Consider the following 17,678-nt stretch of genomic DNA (forward strand, 5'->3'; position numbering starts at 1 on the left):
CACACACACACACACACACACACACACACACACACACATATATATATATATATATACCATATCGTACCGTATACAAGTATATGTACCATATTATATGCACATATATAATACAACAACATCATACACTTTTATAATACGTTCTATATTTATTTTTTATTTTCTCCTTATTATTTGAAATCTCCGAAAGTCGCGTCGTTTTTCGTGACGCGACGCGCTAACCTGCGGATCCGAAACTAAACAGGAAAAAATCACTCTACATTTCTTTACACATTGAACGTCAAAAAGTGAAGATCTCAGATATTAAATAAATGATGAGCTGGTCTTAAACAAAGACTCAAAATAGACTTTAGCTATAACTGCTCACCATTATTATAATCAACAGGACAGGAGTACATAGATATCCCATATAACACACATACAGAGTTTCTCCACCTACACCAGAATTACCACTAGCAAGAACAATTACAAATCAAACTTGCAAATCTTACGCGACTCTGTTTTTATCGATACCAATTATTTAACAAACAACCTTACAAGACACTAAATACATCCAATTTTAGCAATACTAGAACTATTATTTAAGTTCTGAACGGACATTTGACACATTTTCTCTCTCACAGATGCAGAGCTCTACTTCCACACAAACCATCCGCCAGGAGGATGAAGAATGGCCCCTGCATGCAACACAGGAACCAACAGACTACACTTCTAATATACCATCTCAACCACGATTATCAACTGCTGCTGATGATACACCAATTGTAGGTTCTACACAGCCTGTTATTGACGAGGCTGGTCTCGTGACTCCGCGGGTCAACCCGCCAACTCCTGCGGGTGAAAATATCCAGGGCTCTACGGGTACAAAATTTTCTACGGGTTCGCAACTCCGACCTCTTTCATTCATGGGCAACCGTTTCCCGATCCCGCTACCTTTAAATGGCAAAAATAGTGGTAACCCGGGCTCTTCTGAGCCTACAAGGCCTTTGGCAGGCTTGGGCATTTCTACAGGCCATCTCAATTCTGCAATGGACCAGACACAAGATCATATTGGACCTACTAAATTTGGGGATGTGATGAGGAAAGAATTGGTTAGTACACGGGATGATGACAGCCATTATTTAGACGCTATTGATAGCGAATCCAACCTCACAAGTCCATTAAGAACTAGATCCATTGGAAACTCACGAGCCAATTCAAAAAAAAGTTATCCATCAAATACCCATATCAGTAATCATTTAAATAGTAATACCACCCATCAGGATCATATAAATACACGAGGCTATTTGAATTCACCAGAATTGGGGAATTCTAGCCCACAATCATGGCTTGATGATCCTACTTTTTCTACTCAGTCAAGAAATAACATCCAAGACTTAGATTCAAAAAACGACATACATCACACACCAATTGTCAATTCCACAAAACAAGTCTCTAGAAAAGTTTCTATTCAAACTCCTACACAATCTTCCAAACAAATATCAAGACAAAATTCATTTCAAAACTCTACTCCAAGACAAAGATCACCCTCCATGCTTTCCATCCATTCCAACATCAACGTTAATAATCAATTACCAGGAATTTTTCCAACCACTAGTACTTCTACAAGTGTCTACAGTTCCCCTGATATACCTGTAGAGACTGCGACTGATTTACATATGTTTCACCAAAAGACAAATAATACATTAACTACAGTAACTACTGCTGGTAATACAATTGCTACTGCATTTATTCAAGATGATTCCTCATTCTTAGATGAAACGAAGGATACTTTTTATTTAGATCCTAAAAACTCAAACCATTCTCGTGATACATCGTATATTTCTAAAGAACCAATACTGGAAAATACAATGGAAGATGAAACTATCATTTCAAGCACCACCAGGTCAATCTCTCAATTGAATTTATCCGATTCAAATTTATCATACCTTTTCATATTAGCCATACATTCATTCAATTCAGAATCATTACAAAACCCTGATGATATCGAAATTTGCCTGTCATTTGAAAAAAATGATCTTGCATTTGTACACACTGTAGACGAATCTGGTTGGGGTGAAGTCACTTTAGTTAAAAACGGTTTACGAGGTTGGGTACCTTTCAATTATTTCTCTGATTCTATTAAATCCACTTCCAAGAGTGTTATACCACCTAATATTTCATCCTCTTCACCATCATCAAGATCTTCAATTTCATCATCAGATTTAATAGAATCAAGAGCTCCTTTAGAACCATTATTAAATTCATGCGCGAGATTTTTATTATCTCCAAATGATCTTGAATTCAAACCTATTCCTAACCATTTTACTTTCAATATCAATTATATCAATGCAATTAGAGACGGTGTGAAACATTTATTAGAATCTACAAATTGTGTATCAAGATCAAATGAAATGGTTCAATTAAATCCACAAATCCGTAGATCTAGAAAAAAATTATTAGCTGATTGGTATAATTTAATGTTAAAAGCTGATCATTATAAAAATACTACATCCGAGAAAAATATTACACTTCTAATCTCTATGATCTTTAAAGTATTACAAAGATCGATGGAATTCTTTAATACATGGTCTTTCACAAAGAAAAATTATAATAAGATTACATCTCCTCTAACAAAGAATAAATCAAAATCTAAAGCAAATAAGAAACCAACTTCCACTGACTCCAGAAACTCCATACCATATCTTAACACCCCACCAAATGCAATGGCAAGATTGCATGAAATATATGATATGCTATTCTCTTATATTGGTATTATTATGGGCAGATTAGATATGATTGAATTCAATCCGAAGGGATGTGAATATTTAGAAATTATGACCCATCAATTGATTATATTGTTAAGAGAATTAATTTTTATTAGTAAATCGTGTTCTGCTATCATTGAACAGAAATATAAAAATGAATATGAGAATAATTTAGAGAAAAGTTTAGATCCATTATTAACTTACGTCTCAGAATTAGTTTCATGTGTGAAATTCTTAATTACCGAATCATTGCAATATAATCTTTCAAATACGAAAAACACTCTCAAAAAAATTAATGAACAAAATTATATTTACTCTAACCAAGGTGAACGTCTTTTAAATATTTTATCACATATGCTAATTTTAATTACCACCTCAGTAACTGGTTGTAATAATTATTTATTGCTAATTGGGGATTTCACTTTGCATAACGATAGAAAATATCCAGATTTCAAACAAATTAGACTAACCCCAACGGAATTTATACAAAACTGTTCTAAAAATCTAATAAAAGATATTTTAAAGAATCCTACCTTATACGATAAGTTTCAAAGTATATCAAATAATAAGACAGACACAATTAGAGCCACGTCATCAATATACAGTGGAGATACTCCAAACGCTTATAAGTCATCAGCAAGATTTTCAAGAATTCGTTCTACAATGTATAATGATGCTAATAATATGAATGAAAATGACTGGGGGCTTACTCAACAAGGTACTCAATTCCTAAACGATTTAATTACCAATGATTATTCGTTTGCGAATGATAGCTCCTTTGCTAAATTTAAATTAAATGATGAAGAAATGCAAAATGCTGCTAATCTAAATTCTAATAATTCAAATAATGAATTGTCTGAGGCAGAGGCTGTTAATGATAAAGAGACAATGCAAGGCGAGATGCTATTGAATAAAAATGGTGATATTATTGGAGCATCATTTAGAGCTTTGGTTTTCAAATTAACTGACGAAATGGATAAATCCAATGATTTTTTTACAGCCACTGTATTATTAAACTTTAGAACTTTTGGAAGTTTATATGAATTAATTGAACTGCTAATCTCAAGATTTGATTTGTCAAACAAGTGTATCAATTACGATTATGGTGAGACAAATGGGAAATTTTATTCAAAGGCCTCACAAATTAAGAATAGACGTAAATTAGTAGCTAGAATATTCCAAAATTGGATGGAAAGTTATTGGGACTATTCTACAGATTATAAACTGTTACCAACTATGATTAATTTCTTCAATGAAGGAGTATCTCAATATCTACCCGTCGAATCAAAGATGCTACTAGAGCTGGCTGCAAAATTAACCATTACTGCGTTTAGAACTAGTCATACGGTCTCTAAATATTCAAAAGAGATTACTTCATCACATACTGTTACTAATGAGTCATTAGTCACTACTCATCAATTATTACCTAAGGATATTCGCCATTCAAGAACGAATTCAATTATTTCTGATGTTTCGACTATTTCAAGCACTAGCTCTCTCAGATCTAATGGGTTTTCATTTGATGAAGGAATTATTGGTAGATACGAATTAACTCATATTTATTCTGAAGATGATCCAAATTCCATGTCTTTGCCCATGCCGATATTGAATATTGGGACATCCTCTCTTTTAACAAAGGTTAATATCACTGACATTGAGAAAACTATTACAAAGTATAGATCTATTACTGCAGTTGCTTTCCAAGCAGAAAGCAACCAATCTAATATGATCAAAAGAGTTGATCTCAAGGGTCTAATTTCCAAGTGGAAATTATTAAATGATAATAACTCTATACATCCAAGTGATTTAATTTTAAATAAGCTTTCTCTAACTGATATCAACCCATTAGAAGTTGCAAAACAACTTACATTAATTGAATCTGCACTTCTAATGAATGTGCAGGCTAATGAGTTACTTAATGAAAACTTTTTAGAGAAAAAGGCTAAATTTAAAAAGGCTCCTAATGTTAATGCAATCATTACATTCACAAATCAACTTTCAAATTATGTCCTGGATTGTATCTTAAATACTGAAATATCTACAAGCCAAAGAGTCAGAAGATTTGAGAATTGGTTAAAGATTGCTTTATCAACTTTATATTTCAGAAATTTCAATTCTATTGGATCGATTATGATTGCGTTACAAAATCATGCTATTTCAAGATTGAAATTCATTTGGGACAATTTATCAGAAAAAGATCAAGAATTATATGATTATCTAGCCAGAATTGTTCACCCTAGCCATAATTACAAGGTTTATAGAAAAAAATTGAGAAATTTAATGGATGAATACTTCCCAGGCAATATCCAAATATCGAAATCACCCCTTCCAGTTGTCCCATTTTTTAATCTATTTTTACAAGATTTGACATTCATTAATGAAGGGAATCCAAATTACCGTAATCCTGATTCGTTTAGGCCTCACAAATTAATTAATATTGAAAAATATTTCCAAATAACCAAAACTTTAAGTGTTATTCAATTTTTCCAAGTAAGTTATGAAACACAAAGTAACTATATCCAAGATAATAGCAACACCACCACAGCAAGCTATCCCTTCTCAGATAAATTAGACATAGACACTAAATGCATTTCCCCAATTCCATTATTACAAGAATTTATCTTACATGAATTTTGGAGAGTCAATACTTTATATAAACAAAATTCTGATAGAGCATACCAAATGAGTTTAGAAATAGTTCCAAGAAATTAGGAACTTTAAACCAAATAATAATTATTTTTTTCTAAACGTTTAATAAATACAAGGAAACAGTTATATTTTAGTAATAAAATAGTAGCAGAGTTAGAGATTATTCTTCCTGTAGTAAACTTTTCCATTTCATGGACTTATAATTAATTATATAGAGATTAATAAACATAATTAATTATATAGAGATTAATAAACATAATTAATTAATAATTTATTTTGTACTTATATTTGCATTTCATCGTAGACTATGTATATGATAATATCTTGAAGCAAGACGACGGCAGTTTCTTAAACTCATTTTACTGTAGATGAAGAAATGCCAATTAGTAAAGAAATCTTATCGTTTTATTAAACACTACAACACTAAATGATACGCATATTGACTATGTAAAGGATCGGAACACAAAAAAAATCGAATAAATAAATTAAATAAATAAATAAATAGAATGTAAATAATGTGCATGATCTATAGAAGCGTGTCGCTAATTATAAAATACAAATATATAATGTTATGAAAATTAAGCAGACATACAATTAACTGCAGACCCTTGTTTAAAAAAATCCAATTGATCGTTAGACATTGTATGTTTAACATCAATAATATGTTCATTTCCATCAGGTTTTGTAATTTTCAATTTTAATAATCCTCCATTTACAAACTCACCGTTATCAACACCCATTTTAATCAAATCTTTCAAACCGATAGTTTCTAAAACATCCCCGCTACCAATCAAATCATAATCGGAATCCTTAGTAAACCATAATGGTAAAATACCTTGTTTTTTCAAATTTGTTTCATGAATCCTTGCAAATGATTTAACTAATACCATTTGACCACCTAAAAATCTTACACTCAATGCAGCATGCTCTCTAGCAGAACCTTCACCATAATTATGTTCTCCAACTACAGACCAAGGAATATTTTCAGATTTGTATTTTTTCATTAAACCTGGAACGGTGTATTGACTACCATCTAAATCATAACAAGTATTAGTTTCATTAGTTTCAGCATTAATGCTTCCAATTAATGTATTTTCTGAAATATTTGTTAAGTGTCCCTTATATTTTAACCATGGACCAGCTGGTGAAATGTGGTCAGTAGTACACTTACCTTTAATCTTTAATACAACTAAAGTTTTCAATTCATTACCTGACCATTTTGGGAAAGGTTTTAACAATTCTAATCGGGAAGAATTTGAATCAACGCTAATTTGTACATTTTCATCTGGATTTGACCAAATCGCAGCCACTGATTCATCAGTTGGCTTGGCAAAATTTGAATCTGGCAATTCTTTCCCCGTTGGAGGTTTAAATTTGAATGATTCATTTGTACCTTCTATTGGGATAGAATCAGTTATTGGATTAAAATTAACGTTATTAGAAAAGGCCATTGCAGTAACAATTTCAGGAGATGTCAAGAAGTTATGAGTTTGTGGATTACCATCATTACGTCTACTGAAGTTTCTATTAAAAGAAGTCAATATCGTGTTTGGACCTTCAACTTTTGGATCTCTTTCCCATTGACCAATACAAGGACCACATGCATTAGAAAGAATGATAGCACCTGCGTTTTGGAAAATATCAAGTACACCATCACGTTTTAAAGTTTCTCTAACAGCAGCCGAACCTGGCGCTACATAAAGAGGGATTTTTGGTTTCAATCCCACAGTTTGTGCTTGTTTTAGAATATTTGCAGCTCTTGACATATCTTGGAAGGAAGAGTTTGTACAAGAACCAATTAAAGCAGCTGAAATTTCTTGTGGCCAATTATTTTCTTTAGATGTTTTACCAAATTTTGAAATTGGAGTTGAAAGATCAGGCGTGAAAGGTCCATTTAATTGTGGTTCCAATTTTGAAAGATCAATATCCATAACATTATCATATACAGCATTATCATCTGATTTTAAGAGAGTATCTTTATATTTTTTAGCTTCTTCCACGATAAATTGACGATTTGTTTTTGCCAAATATCTTTCATGAGCTGGTAAGAAGGGCATTACACTTGAAGTAGCACCTACTTCTGCACCCATATTACATATGGTAGCCATACCGGTACTACTTAAATTATTCAAACCTGAACCGAAATATTCCAAGATGAAACCTGTACCACCTTTAACACCTAATTTCCCAACAATATTCAAGATAATATCCTTTGCACTACACCATTCATTTAGTTGTCCATACAAATGAATCCCCATTACTTTTGGACATTTCAATTCCCAAGAATTCCCTGTCATAATATCCACAGCATCAGCACCACCAACCCCAATAGCAATGGCACCAAGACCACCAGCATTTGGAGTATGAGAATCTGTCCCCAACATTAATAAACCAGGCGCAGAATAATTTTCCAAGACTATTTGATGAATAATCCCTGAATTTGGTGGCCAATATTCTATACCAAATTTCAAAGAAGCTGATTTCAAGAAATCAAATACTTCATTATTCTGTTGTACAGAAGGTAAAAGATCATTAGAGAGACCCTTAGAACCTTTAATTAAATGATCACAATGAATAGACGTGGGGACATGTGTGAATTTATGGTTTGTAGTAATGAATTGTAAAATAGCAGTTTGTGCAGATGCATCTTGCATAGCCAATCGATCCGGTAATAATTTTAAGTAATCATTACCACGCAATTCAATTGGATTATTAATTTTTTCAAAAGTCTTCTCTGCATCTTGCAAATGTGAAAATAAAATTTTTTCAGTTAAAGTTAAAGGATGTGAATTGTTTGTTAATTTATAAATATTGGATAAATTATTGGATAATTTGTTATAATTAGGAACATTGGTGCGTAAATTTTGAAATGTCTCTGTTGCCAGAGTTCTTTTAAAACGAAGCATATTATTTATCAGACAAGTCTGGTAGCGCGTATTAGTTTTTTTATTGTTACTTGTAGTGATAAACTCAAGAATTCTCTACTAGTATATACTATCCCCTTATATACAACTCTAAAACAAAGCATATATCACTGACTCATTTTTAAAGCATTCTTTTTTATTTTACAATCCACAGGAATAATAAACCATTACCAAAATTTAATAATAGCCAATAATTAATACCTTTAATTCTAACTGGAATTTTAAAGCTCATCCATCTGTTATCATATACTCATTACTCATATTTTGTATTGTTTATTTTTTTACTTAATACTACTAATTTTTGTTTTAAAAATCCACCGGAACTTTTAAACCTTATTTTTATACCTATTGATGAACCTTTTACTGTCATTTTAAACAATAGTAATAAATATATATTCTGTCATAAGAAAAAAAACAATTCCCCCGGAATACAACCCTGAGGGTTACACCACCAAACCCTAAAGAAGAAATAAGAAACCCTCAAACCCTCAACATTAACCCTAAATCACGCCACATTTCATAAACCCTAATTTAAATATACGAGCCCTCCATTTTTATAAGCACAAACCCTGTAACCCTGGCCAATCCGCACCGGCATTTCTTTTTCCTTCTTTCTAATTCCTTTTTTGGACACTCAGATCCAGCAAAGAAGAGGAGGTTAATTTCTGTACATTCTCCACAAAAAGCACCGCAGCAACAAAGAATGCGCCCAAAAAAAAGCCCCCGCACACATTGTGCGGCTGTTTCTGGGACCCTCGTTTCTTTTGGCCGTCGCGTTCTGTTTCAATCTTAAATTCTTCTTTTAAGACGGTTTAGTGTTGCTTCATCATCAATAGAAAATTTATTTACCTTAAGGAAATTTAATTTTTTTAACCAATTATTATTGTTATTTTCATTTGCCCATTCCCACGTGGTAGTATCAATAATAATTATAATTAATTGTTTAATCAGTTTTCCAATTTGTTTTAAAATTCTGTAATTCCATTTGCTTATCAAATTTGTACTGGAAACAGGCATAGGTAATCAACAGATAGGAATTTTTCAGATGTCACCATTGACACTTTACATGTAAATGTATATATATATATTTTTTCATTTTCGTAAATAATACAATAAGAGAAGAGTGCTAACTGCTATATAAACAACTCTTATTTGTTTAATTTTTTTTAATCACAAATTTAGAACAAATTCCTTCTCTTCCAATTATTATTAGCAACTTTCATAATTAATACTTGGTCCTGTACTTTTCTGTTTTAAATTTTGAAAGTACCTACTCTAAAATAAGAGCAACCAAGAATAGTCATTTCTTTATCTTCGAATGCGTTTCTCTCATTTCTTAAAGTATAATGCAGTTCCTGAATGGCAGTCACATTATTTAGATTATAATTCTTTGAAAGATTTGATTTATACTTTACAGACAAAAGAATTGCAATTAAATGACCAGGGCGCTGAGGATACATCAAATGAGTTGGATATTTCTTTGAAAGAAAAATTGAAGAAAAAATTATTATTCAAAAAGAAAAGAGCCAATTCTAGTGGTACTGACAAGACTGAGCAGGCTCCAAATAGTTCTACAGTGGAAACTTTTTCTGTTAATAATTTCCAAGATTTGGAAAATAATTATATTGAATATTCTTCTAATCCAAATGATAATAAAGAAAAAACTTTAATTCAAGAAGAAACAATTGAATTATCGAATTTTAATACACGTCCAAGAACTTCAACTTCTTCTTATTCATCATCATTAAATTCAATTCTTCAAGACCCAAAAGATGTCTTCATTCAATCGTTAAACGTCCAAAAATATAAAATTGATGAATTCTATAAAAGATTGGAAAATAAATTATTAGATAAATATGCTGCTTTAATCAATGATTTATTGTCACAAAATATTATTACTCCAGATTTCAAGAAAGCTTCAACTCCTTTACCACCAGATTTAGCTGAGTCTGTAACTCCAGAGGATTCTGAAGAAGAAGAAGAAGAAGAAGATTTCACTAATGACAATACTGCTCTTCTAAATTATAAAGATTTTAATATTGAATCACAAAAGTTATCTCTTTTGAAACAAACTATCACAAATTGCTATATTGATTTATGCCAATTGAAATCATTTATTGAATTAAATAAATTAGCCTTTAGTAAAATTACTAAAAAATTTGATAAAGTTTTAAAATACAATACAAGACAAGAATTAATTCAATCTAATTCTCTTTTTAAAGATTCTTATACATTCACTAATGACACAATTTTCCAATTAAACGAAAAAATTCTACGTTTGATCGATTTTTACTCCATTATAAACAATTATACTATTCTTGAATCCAAAACAGAATTGAAAAAATTATTACATGATCATATTATCTGGGAAAGATCTCTAGAATGGAAAGATATGCTGGGTTTAGAATCCCATGATTTAAACCATCCTTCTTTAGATAATACTCCCACAGCAAATGATATTCTATTAGAAAAATTACATTTAACATATTATAAATATCCATTACCTTCATTTTTACAATTACATTCCAAATATTTAACTTGGGAAAATGCTGCAATTCCAAAATTTTTTTTCACTTGGAAAGCTGCTAAAATCGCTTTTATTTTTGTTTTCACCGCTATTCTTTTAGGTGTAAAGACTTTTAATGATCGTGTGGAGGGTCGTTGTATGGCTCTTGTGGAATGTTGTGCTCTATTATGGGCTACTGAAGCTATTCCATTGTTTGCTACAGCTTTTTTAGTTCCACTTTTAACAGTCCTTTTCAAAGTGCTAAAAAATTCAGATGGTTCTACTATGTCAGGTGCAGCTGCTTCTTCAACAATTCTCTCAGCTATGTGGTCTTCAACAATCATGATTCTTTTAGCTGGGTTTACCTTAAGTGAAGCCCTAGCCCAATATGATATAGCAAGAGTATTTGCCTCTTGGTTATTAGCTGGTGCAGGTACAAAACCAAGAAATGTTTTATTAATGGCAATGGGGGTGGTATTTTTCTTATCAATGTGGATTTCAAACGTTGCTGCTCCAGTTTTAACATATTCATTATTATCTCCATTATTGGATCCCTTGGATGCCTCAGTTCCATTTGCAAGAGCTTTAGTTATGGGTGTTGCTATTGCCGCAAACATCGGTGGTTTATCTTCTCCAATTTCCTCCCCACAAAACGTCATCTCAATGGATTATTTAAAACCTTATGGAATCGGTTGGGGCCAGTTTTTTGCAGTTGCACTACCAACAGGTATTTTATCATTAATTTTAGCTTGGGGTTTAATGTGTTTATCATTTAACATTAATAAGACAAAATTAGAAAAATTCGTACCTGTTAAAACCAGATTTTCCTTAAAACAATGGTTTATTATTGGCGTTTCTCTTGCTACAATTTTGTTATGGTGTGTTGAATCTCAAATTGAAGGTGCTTTTGGTTCCTCAGGACAAATAGCAATTTTACCAATTGTTTTATTCTTTGGTACTGGTATATTATCTACAAATGATTTAAATACATTCCCTTGGTCAATTGTAGTATTGGCTATGGGTGGTATTGCTTTAGGTAAAGCTGTTTCATCATCAGGCTTATTATCAACTATTGCTTTAGCGTTACAGAAACGTATCCAAAATGATGGGGTTATGTCTATTCTTTGTATTTTTGGGGTTTTAATGCTTGTTGTTGGTACATTTGTCTCACATACAGTCTCTGCTATTATTATTATCCCATTAGTTCAAGAGGTTGGTGATAAGTTACCAGATCCTAAAGCTGCTCCAATTTTGGTCTTTGGCTGTGCCTTATTGGCTTCTGCTGGTATGGGTTTAGCCTCTGCTGGTTTCCCTAATGTTACAGCTATTTCAATGGTCGATAAAAAGGGCAATAGATATCTAAATATGATGATGTTCCTGTCAAGAGGTGTTCCAGCATCTCTGATAGTATTCGTCTGTGTTATTACTTTAGGTTATGGTATCATGCATTCAGTCCTACATTAAAATTTGTTTTTATTCCATTACTTTTCTGCATTTATTATTTTTTTTAACTTTCCATATTTACATACTTTCTTTATATATATATATCTGAATTTTAACTTCTGCATGCTAATTAATTAAAATGATTTTAAAGCCCATAGTAAGATCTTTATGTGGAATCTTATATGAAATTATAACAATTCATACAGTTCAAAAAGATTGACGTTAATGCTTATACAAAATATTAATAATGACTTAGCAATAAACATCTTTCATTGGTATTATTGAAAATTTATATATATTTATATGGCCCCTGATATGTGCATCCTTGCTCAAACGTCACATTGAATGGTCCCTTTCTCATTTTTAAATTCCTTATTTAATAAACACCATTAATCATTCTCTTGTTACAAACAAACTTTAGATTAATTTTCCAAGAAATGCTCATCGCTCGGAATTGACCAATACGAAAATATAAAATTTACTATGATGAGTTAGAACAAAAATAGCCAAGGAAAAAAAATAAAAAATAAATTAAATCTGAATATTTAAAATAAGACAATATTATAGAAAAGTCTTTGTGTTAACATTGTTCTGTAAATATTTAATAATCAGTACCCACTGTCATTCCTTTAAGAAATCGTATTCTCTCTTCGAAGAAACTCCAGGTTCACAAATAAAAAAACGCTTACTTTATGAAAGTTTAAGGAATATATCATACAAATAAAGATCAACTTATATCTGTATCTAGGGGAGATTACCAAATAATAATCATATATCATAATATTGTACTAAATAAGAATGGATCCTGAAGATAATGATTCCATGGAAAATAATAATATATCTACTCCTCTGGTAATGGAAAACACTCCTTCAACGAAAAATCAACCAGAACAAGCTGAGGATGATCAGCCTACTGAAAACAACAATAATATTCCTAATGATATTGATCATAGCATTAACCATAATACTTATTCGGATAATTTGATCGATGATCCTGTAGATGTTGAACTAATAGATGAATCCACAGCAAAGGATAATAATAACGTGAATAATAGTGACCGTCTAGATCTAAATGCTGCAACTATTTACAATAACAATGTCACAAACCGATCTGTCTTAGAAGAACAAAGACAAATTGTAGATGATCTGTTGGACGAGTTTAAAAAAACTGCTCAAGAAGGTTCAAGAGTATTCATCATTCCACAAACTTGGTACGTGAATTTTTTGAATGCTGATTTAGCCGAAAATCTAGATCCTATTAATACAAAGTTAATTTGCAAAGATTTCGATAATTTCATCTTCAAGGATTATAACAGATTTCCTTATGTATCAATTCCACAATCTGTATTTGAAAAATTTTTTGAGTGGTACGGCTTAGCTGCAAACTCACAACCAATTGAAGCTTTCTTAATATGGGATAACGAAAACAATACGCTGGTTACTGAATTCAATAGATTATCTTTCCGCCTTCACCATCTAACATTATCAAATCAATCTCAAGGAACAACTTCCAATTCTTATCATTATCATAATATGAGAGAAAGAAATAATGTAGTCTATTTTAGCGCTTCAAGGTTTCATACTGTTAAGCAATTGACTGCTAGGGCACTTGATGTATTTCTTCAAACTGAAAAGCAATTTGATAATGACACCACTAATTTAAAAGTATGGGTAGTTTCTAATAATAAGAATAAGCCAAGGCCAGATAAGGCTAAAAATTCAAATAACTCTACTAGCATCGTTGACGACGATATAGCTGATATTGATGAGGAAGCAGGCAATGACGATGCTTCAGTTTCAAATTCAGTATCTTCTGTGGATGATCCCATATTATCAACTACATATAGAATAAATCCAAGACAATTTATTGAGTTTGGTTCCAAAATTAGGTTAACTAGGGAACACTTCGAAACTATTTTAAAGGATTGTGATTTTCCACTTGAAGATTTTGTTATTGAAGTTAAGCCAAAAGGTAAGCAACATCATTGGCTCTCGAACTACTTTAAATACAATTATTTGGTGCCATCGACTGGTACCTTAGGTTTAGTTAATTTAGGCAATACTTGCTATATGAATTCGGCCCTACAATGCTTAATCCATTTACCAAAGTTTAATGAATACTTCCTATTGAACGGCTATCAAAAAGAAATTAATTTAGACAATCCAATAGGATATCAAGGTAATGTAGCAAATGCTTTTGGGAAATTAATACATAAGTTATTTGAAGAACGGATAATTGATAATGAGTCAGAAAAATCTTCCTTTTCAATAAATTCATTCTCACCCACTAATTTTAAATCTACAGTTGGATATTGCAATTCTATGTTTTCAGGATATCTACAACAAGATTCACAAGAGTTTTTGGCATTTATATTAGATGGATTACATGAAGACTTAAATAGAATTTTAAAAAAACCATTTGTAGAAAAGCCATCGTTACCAGAAAATTCAAATTACAAGGATTATAAAGTGATTAAAAAGTTAGCTGATGATACATGGGAGGCTCACTTAAAAAGAAATGATTCGATTGTTACCGATTTATTTGTTGGGATGTATAAATCTACTTTACAATGCCCAGATTGCCATAATGTTTCCGTAACTTTCGACCCGTATAATGACCTAACATTACCATTACCTGTAGAAACAATATGGAATAAAGTTATTAAGATTTTCCCTAGTAATTCTCCACCTTGTTCACTCGAAGTTGAATTGGAGAAAACATCTACATATAATGATTTGAAAGAATACATTTCAAGGAACACTGGAATTGCTGCTAGTGACTTATTTGGTTTTGAGATATTCTCAAATACTTTCTATTCAAATTACGAAGCTCCTGGATCCAATGGCCAATTTTTGCCGTTACAAGAGTTGATAGCTGATTCAGATGATGTGATATTTTATGAAATACCTGACAGAGAAAATAATATAGTAATACCAATCTTAAATATGAAGATAGACAAAGGTTTTCGAAGCCCAAGACTATTCGGTGTTCCATTTTTTATTACATTAACCAATGAAGAAGCCTCAAATCCTGGATTTGTAAGATATATCATTGAGAAATATTATACTATGCTAAGTGGTGGTTTTATTGAATTTCCTTTATTTTCGTCATTTGATGGTGATACAAATATATCTCAATTACCTGAATTATCTAAAAAATATCCAGATATTGATTTCACACTACTAGAAGATTTTCTTAAATACTCTAATCCTGATGAAAGCTCCAAAGTGAATCAATATTTTGATATTAGAATTTCCAAAGGTCTAAATAATGTTACCACTATGAAGAGCAACACAGGACTCTTTGATAATTCATATGTATGGACCCCTTCTAGCAGTCAACAATATGGAAATGCTAAGGATATCAAAGAATTTTTACACCCAGTAATCAGAGATATATATGATTATGCATCTTTATTTCAATCAGAGAACCTATCGGATGAACCACATGATATTGAATTGCCTGAATTTAATACCGATTTTAACCAATTAGTTAATAATTCCAACAATGTTATTAACAACAATGTGGCAAATGATATACCATCAAAAAATTCTCATACCCCAAGCATACATTCTTCGGAACAACCTGATTTACAACTTGACTCTTTACTGGCGGATTTAACTGAGAATATTCAAACCAATGTTAGCGAACTGGATAAAAATTTCAAGATAAGCAATAATGAAATATCGACCAATAACACAAATCCTACTACTCTTGATAACATAAATATAGATTCTTCCGTGCCAAATGATTTACAAATTAATATGGAAGATATTGACATAGATAATGCTCTTGATATACCAGAGCGTGTTGATAGTACAGAAAACTACAGCAAACAAATATTATTTAATCATGATGTTATTTTATGCCAATGGGATGATTCCAGAATTAATACTGTATTTTATGATGAACAAAGATTCACAAACTGGGAAAAGCCTGCAGTATTAAAGAATACAGAATTGGAAAAGAAAAGAGAAGAACAGATATTTGAGAAGGAAAAAACAATTTTACTGGACGATTGTTTAAGATTATTTTCCAAACCAGAAATTTTGGGGCTCCAAGATTCATGGTACTGCCCAACATGCAAAGATCATAGACAAGCTACAAAACAGATAGAACTTTGGAACACACCTGATATTTTATTAATTCATCTTAAACGGTTTGAAAATCAACGGTCCTTTAGTGATAAGATTGATGCTGTTGTGAACTTCCCAATTACCGACTTGGATTTAACTCCTCATATCGTGTGTACAGATCAGGAGAAATCAAATATCTATGATTTGATAGCTGTCGATAATCATTATGGTGGTCTAGGGGGTGGCCATTATACAGCTTACGTAAAGAATTTTGTGGATCAGAAGTGGTATTATTTTGATGATTCAAGAGTAAGTCTTGCAGATCCGCAACGTAGTATCAGTGGTTCAGCATATTTATTATTCTATGTGCGTCGTTCTTCGGAAAATCCCATCAAACACCAAACATTAGATAAAATTTTAGAAGAATCTCGTAATAAATATTCTGAAGAGTTGGAGGAACTAAGAGCGAAACAGGATTTGTTATATGAGACGAACAGGACAGATACTGAATCTGAATCTGAATCTGAATCTGAGCTTGAAACCAACAGTGATAGTGATTCCAGAACAGATAGTGATGACTTGCAAACTGATGCAAGTCCTGAAGAAAAAAATAAACTGTTAGAAGAAAAAGGACTGAAAGAAATAAATACAATATCAGATGATTTACAAGGCGACTATATAGAATTAGCAAATGATAGCGATACTGGTGAAAAAATGAACTCCAATAATAGTGACATGGATGTTGATACCGATGATGCTCCTATCGAAAAGACATCAGATAATCTGGAAGATAACCCTCAAAATTCACATGATTTTTCAGTGAATCCTACTAGATCTGAAAATTACTGCCATGAAAGTTTGGAAGTTGGCCAGACCACAAAACTTGAAGACACTGATCGTTCCGAAGATAATACAGGAAGAAGAAAATTGAGATTACTAAATCGTAATTATGGAAATTGCATCGACTCAACATCTTCATCTAATGGTAGCAATAGTGACCATGAACTATTAGCAAACGATGCTTCTAGTGTCACAGGATCAATTTCAGGACAACTTAAGAAAGATGAACCAATTATTGCCAAATCACCAGAAAGTGGCGAAGAGTTTTAAGAATTTGATTACACAAGCATACATTTTTTTTCTTTTTTTTTTTCTTTTTTTCTATATTTTGCATTTAATTTTTTTTAATCATTAAATAATTAAATAAAGCCTCCAAATATTACATAAAAAAGGAATATTTATTTATGAGAAATGTATTTTGTTTAGTTAAGTGTTACAAAATCAAAAGTAATATTATTATTGTTGTTATAGTTTTTATTACTATGTTGCTTTTGA

The 17,678-nt window shown here is 31.5% G+C and overlaps 4 protein-coding genes across 4 annotated transcripts; 3 read left to right on the forward strand and 1 right to left on the reverse strand.

The window, feature by feature from the left end:
• Window positions 1–620: 620 nt before the first annotated feature.
• BUD5 (Ras family guanine nucleotide exchange factor BUD5) lies at window positions 621–5,456 on the forward strand (the record flags this gene model as incomplete). The annotated part of the gene is made up of 1 exon (XM_004182528.1): window positions 621–5,456. The coding sequence occupies one exon, from the start codon at window positions 621–623 to the stop codon at window positions 5,454–5,456; it is 4,836 nt and encodes a 1,611-aa protein (XP_004182576.1).
• A 515-nt stretch (window positions 5,457–5,971) lies between these two features.
• Window positions 5,972–8,299, reverse strand: ACO2 (aconitate hydratase ACO2; the record flags this gene model as incomplete). Its single annotated transcript, XM_004182529.1, has 1 exon — window positions 5,972–8,299. The coding sequence occupies one exon, from the start codon at window positions 8,297–8,299 to the stop codon at window positions 5,972–5,974; it is 2,328 nt and encodes a 775-aa protein (XP_004182577.1).
• A 1,336-nt stretch (window positions 8,300–9,635) lies between these two features.
• PHO90 (SPX domain-containing inorganic phosphate transporter) lies at window positions 9,636–12,287 on the forward strand (the record flags this gene model as incomplete). Its single annotated transcript, XM_004182530.1, has 1 exon — window positions 9,636–12,287. One exon carries the CDS (start codon window positions 9,636–9,638, stop codon window positions 12,285–12,287), a length of 2,652 nt encoding a protein of 883 aa, XP_004182578.1.
• Window positions 12,288–13,064: 777 nt separating this feature from the next.
• On the forward strand, window positions 13,065–17,453 carry UBP12 (putative ubiquitin-specific protease UBP12; the record flags this gene model as incomplete). The annotated part of the gene is made up of 1 exon (XM_004182531.1): window positions 13,065–17,453. The coding sequence occupies one exon, from the start codon at window positions 13,065–13,067 to the stop codon at window positions 17,451–17,453; it is 4,389 nt and encodes a 1,462-aa protein (XP_004182579.1).
• Window positions 17,454–17,678: the final 225 nt, after the last annotated feature.

This window comes from Henningerozyma blattae, chromosome 10 (assembly GCF_000315915.1).
Source record: "Henningerozyma blattae CBS 6284 chromosome 10, complete genome".
In the NCBI taxonomy this organism is placed as follows: Eukaryota; Fungi; Ascomycota; class Saccharomycetes; order Saccharomycetales; family Saccharomycetaceae; genus Henningerozyma; species Henningerozyma blattae.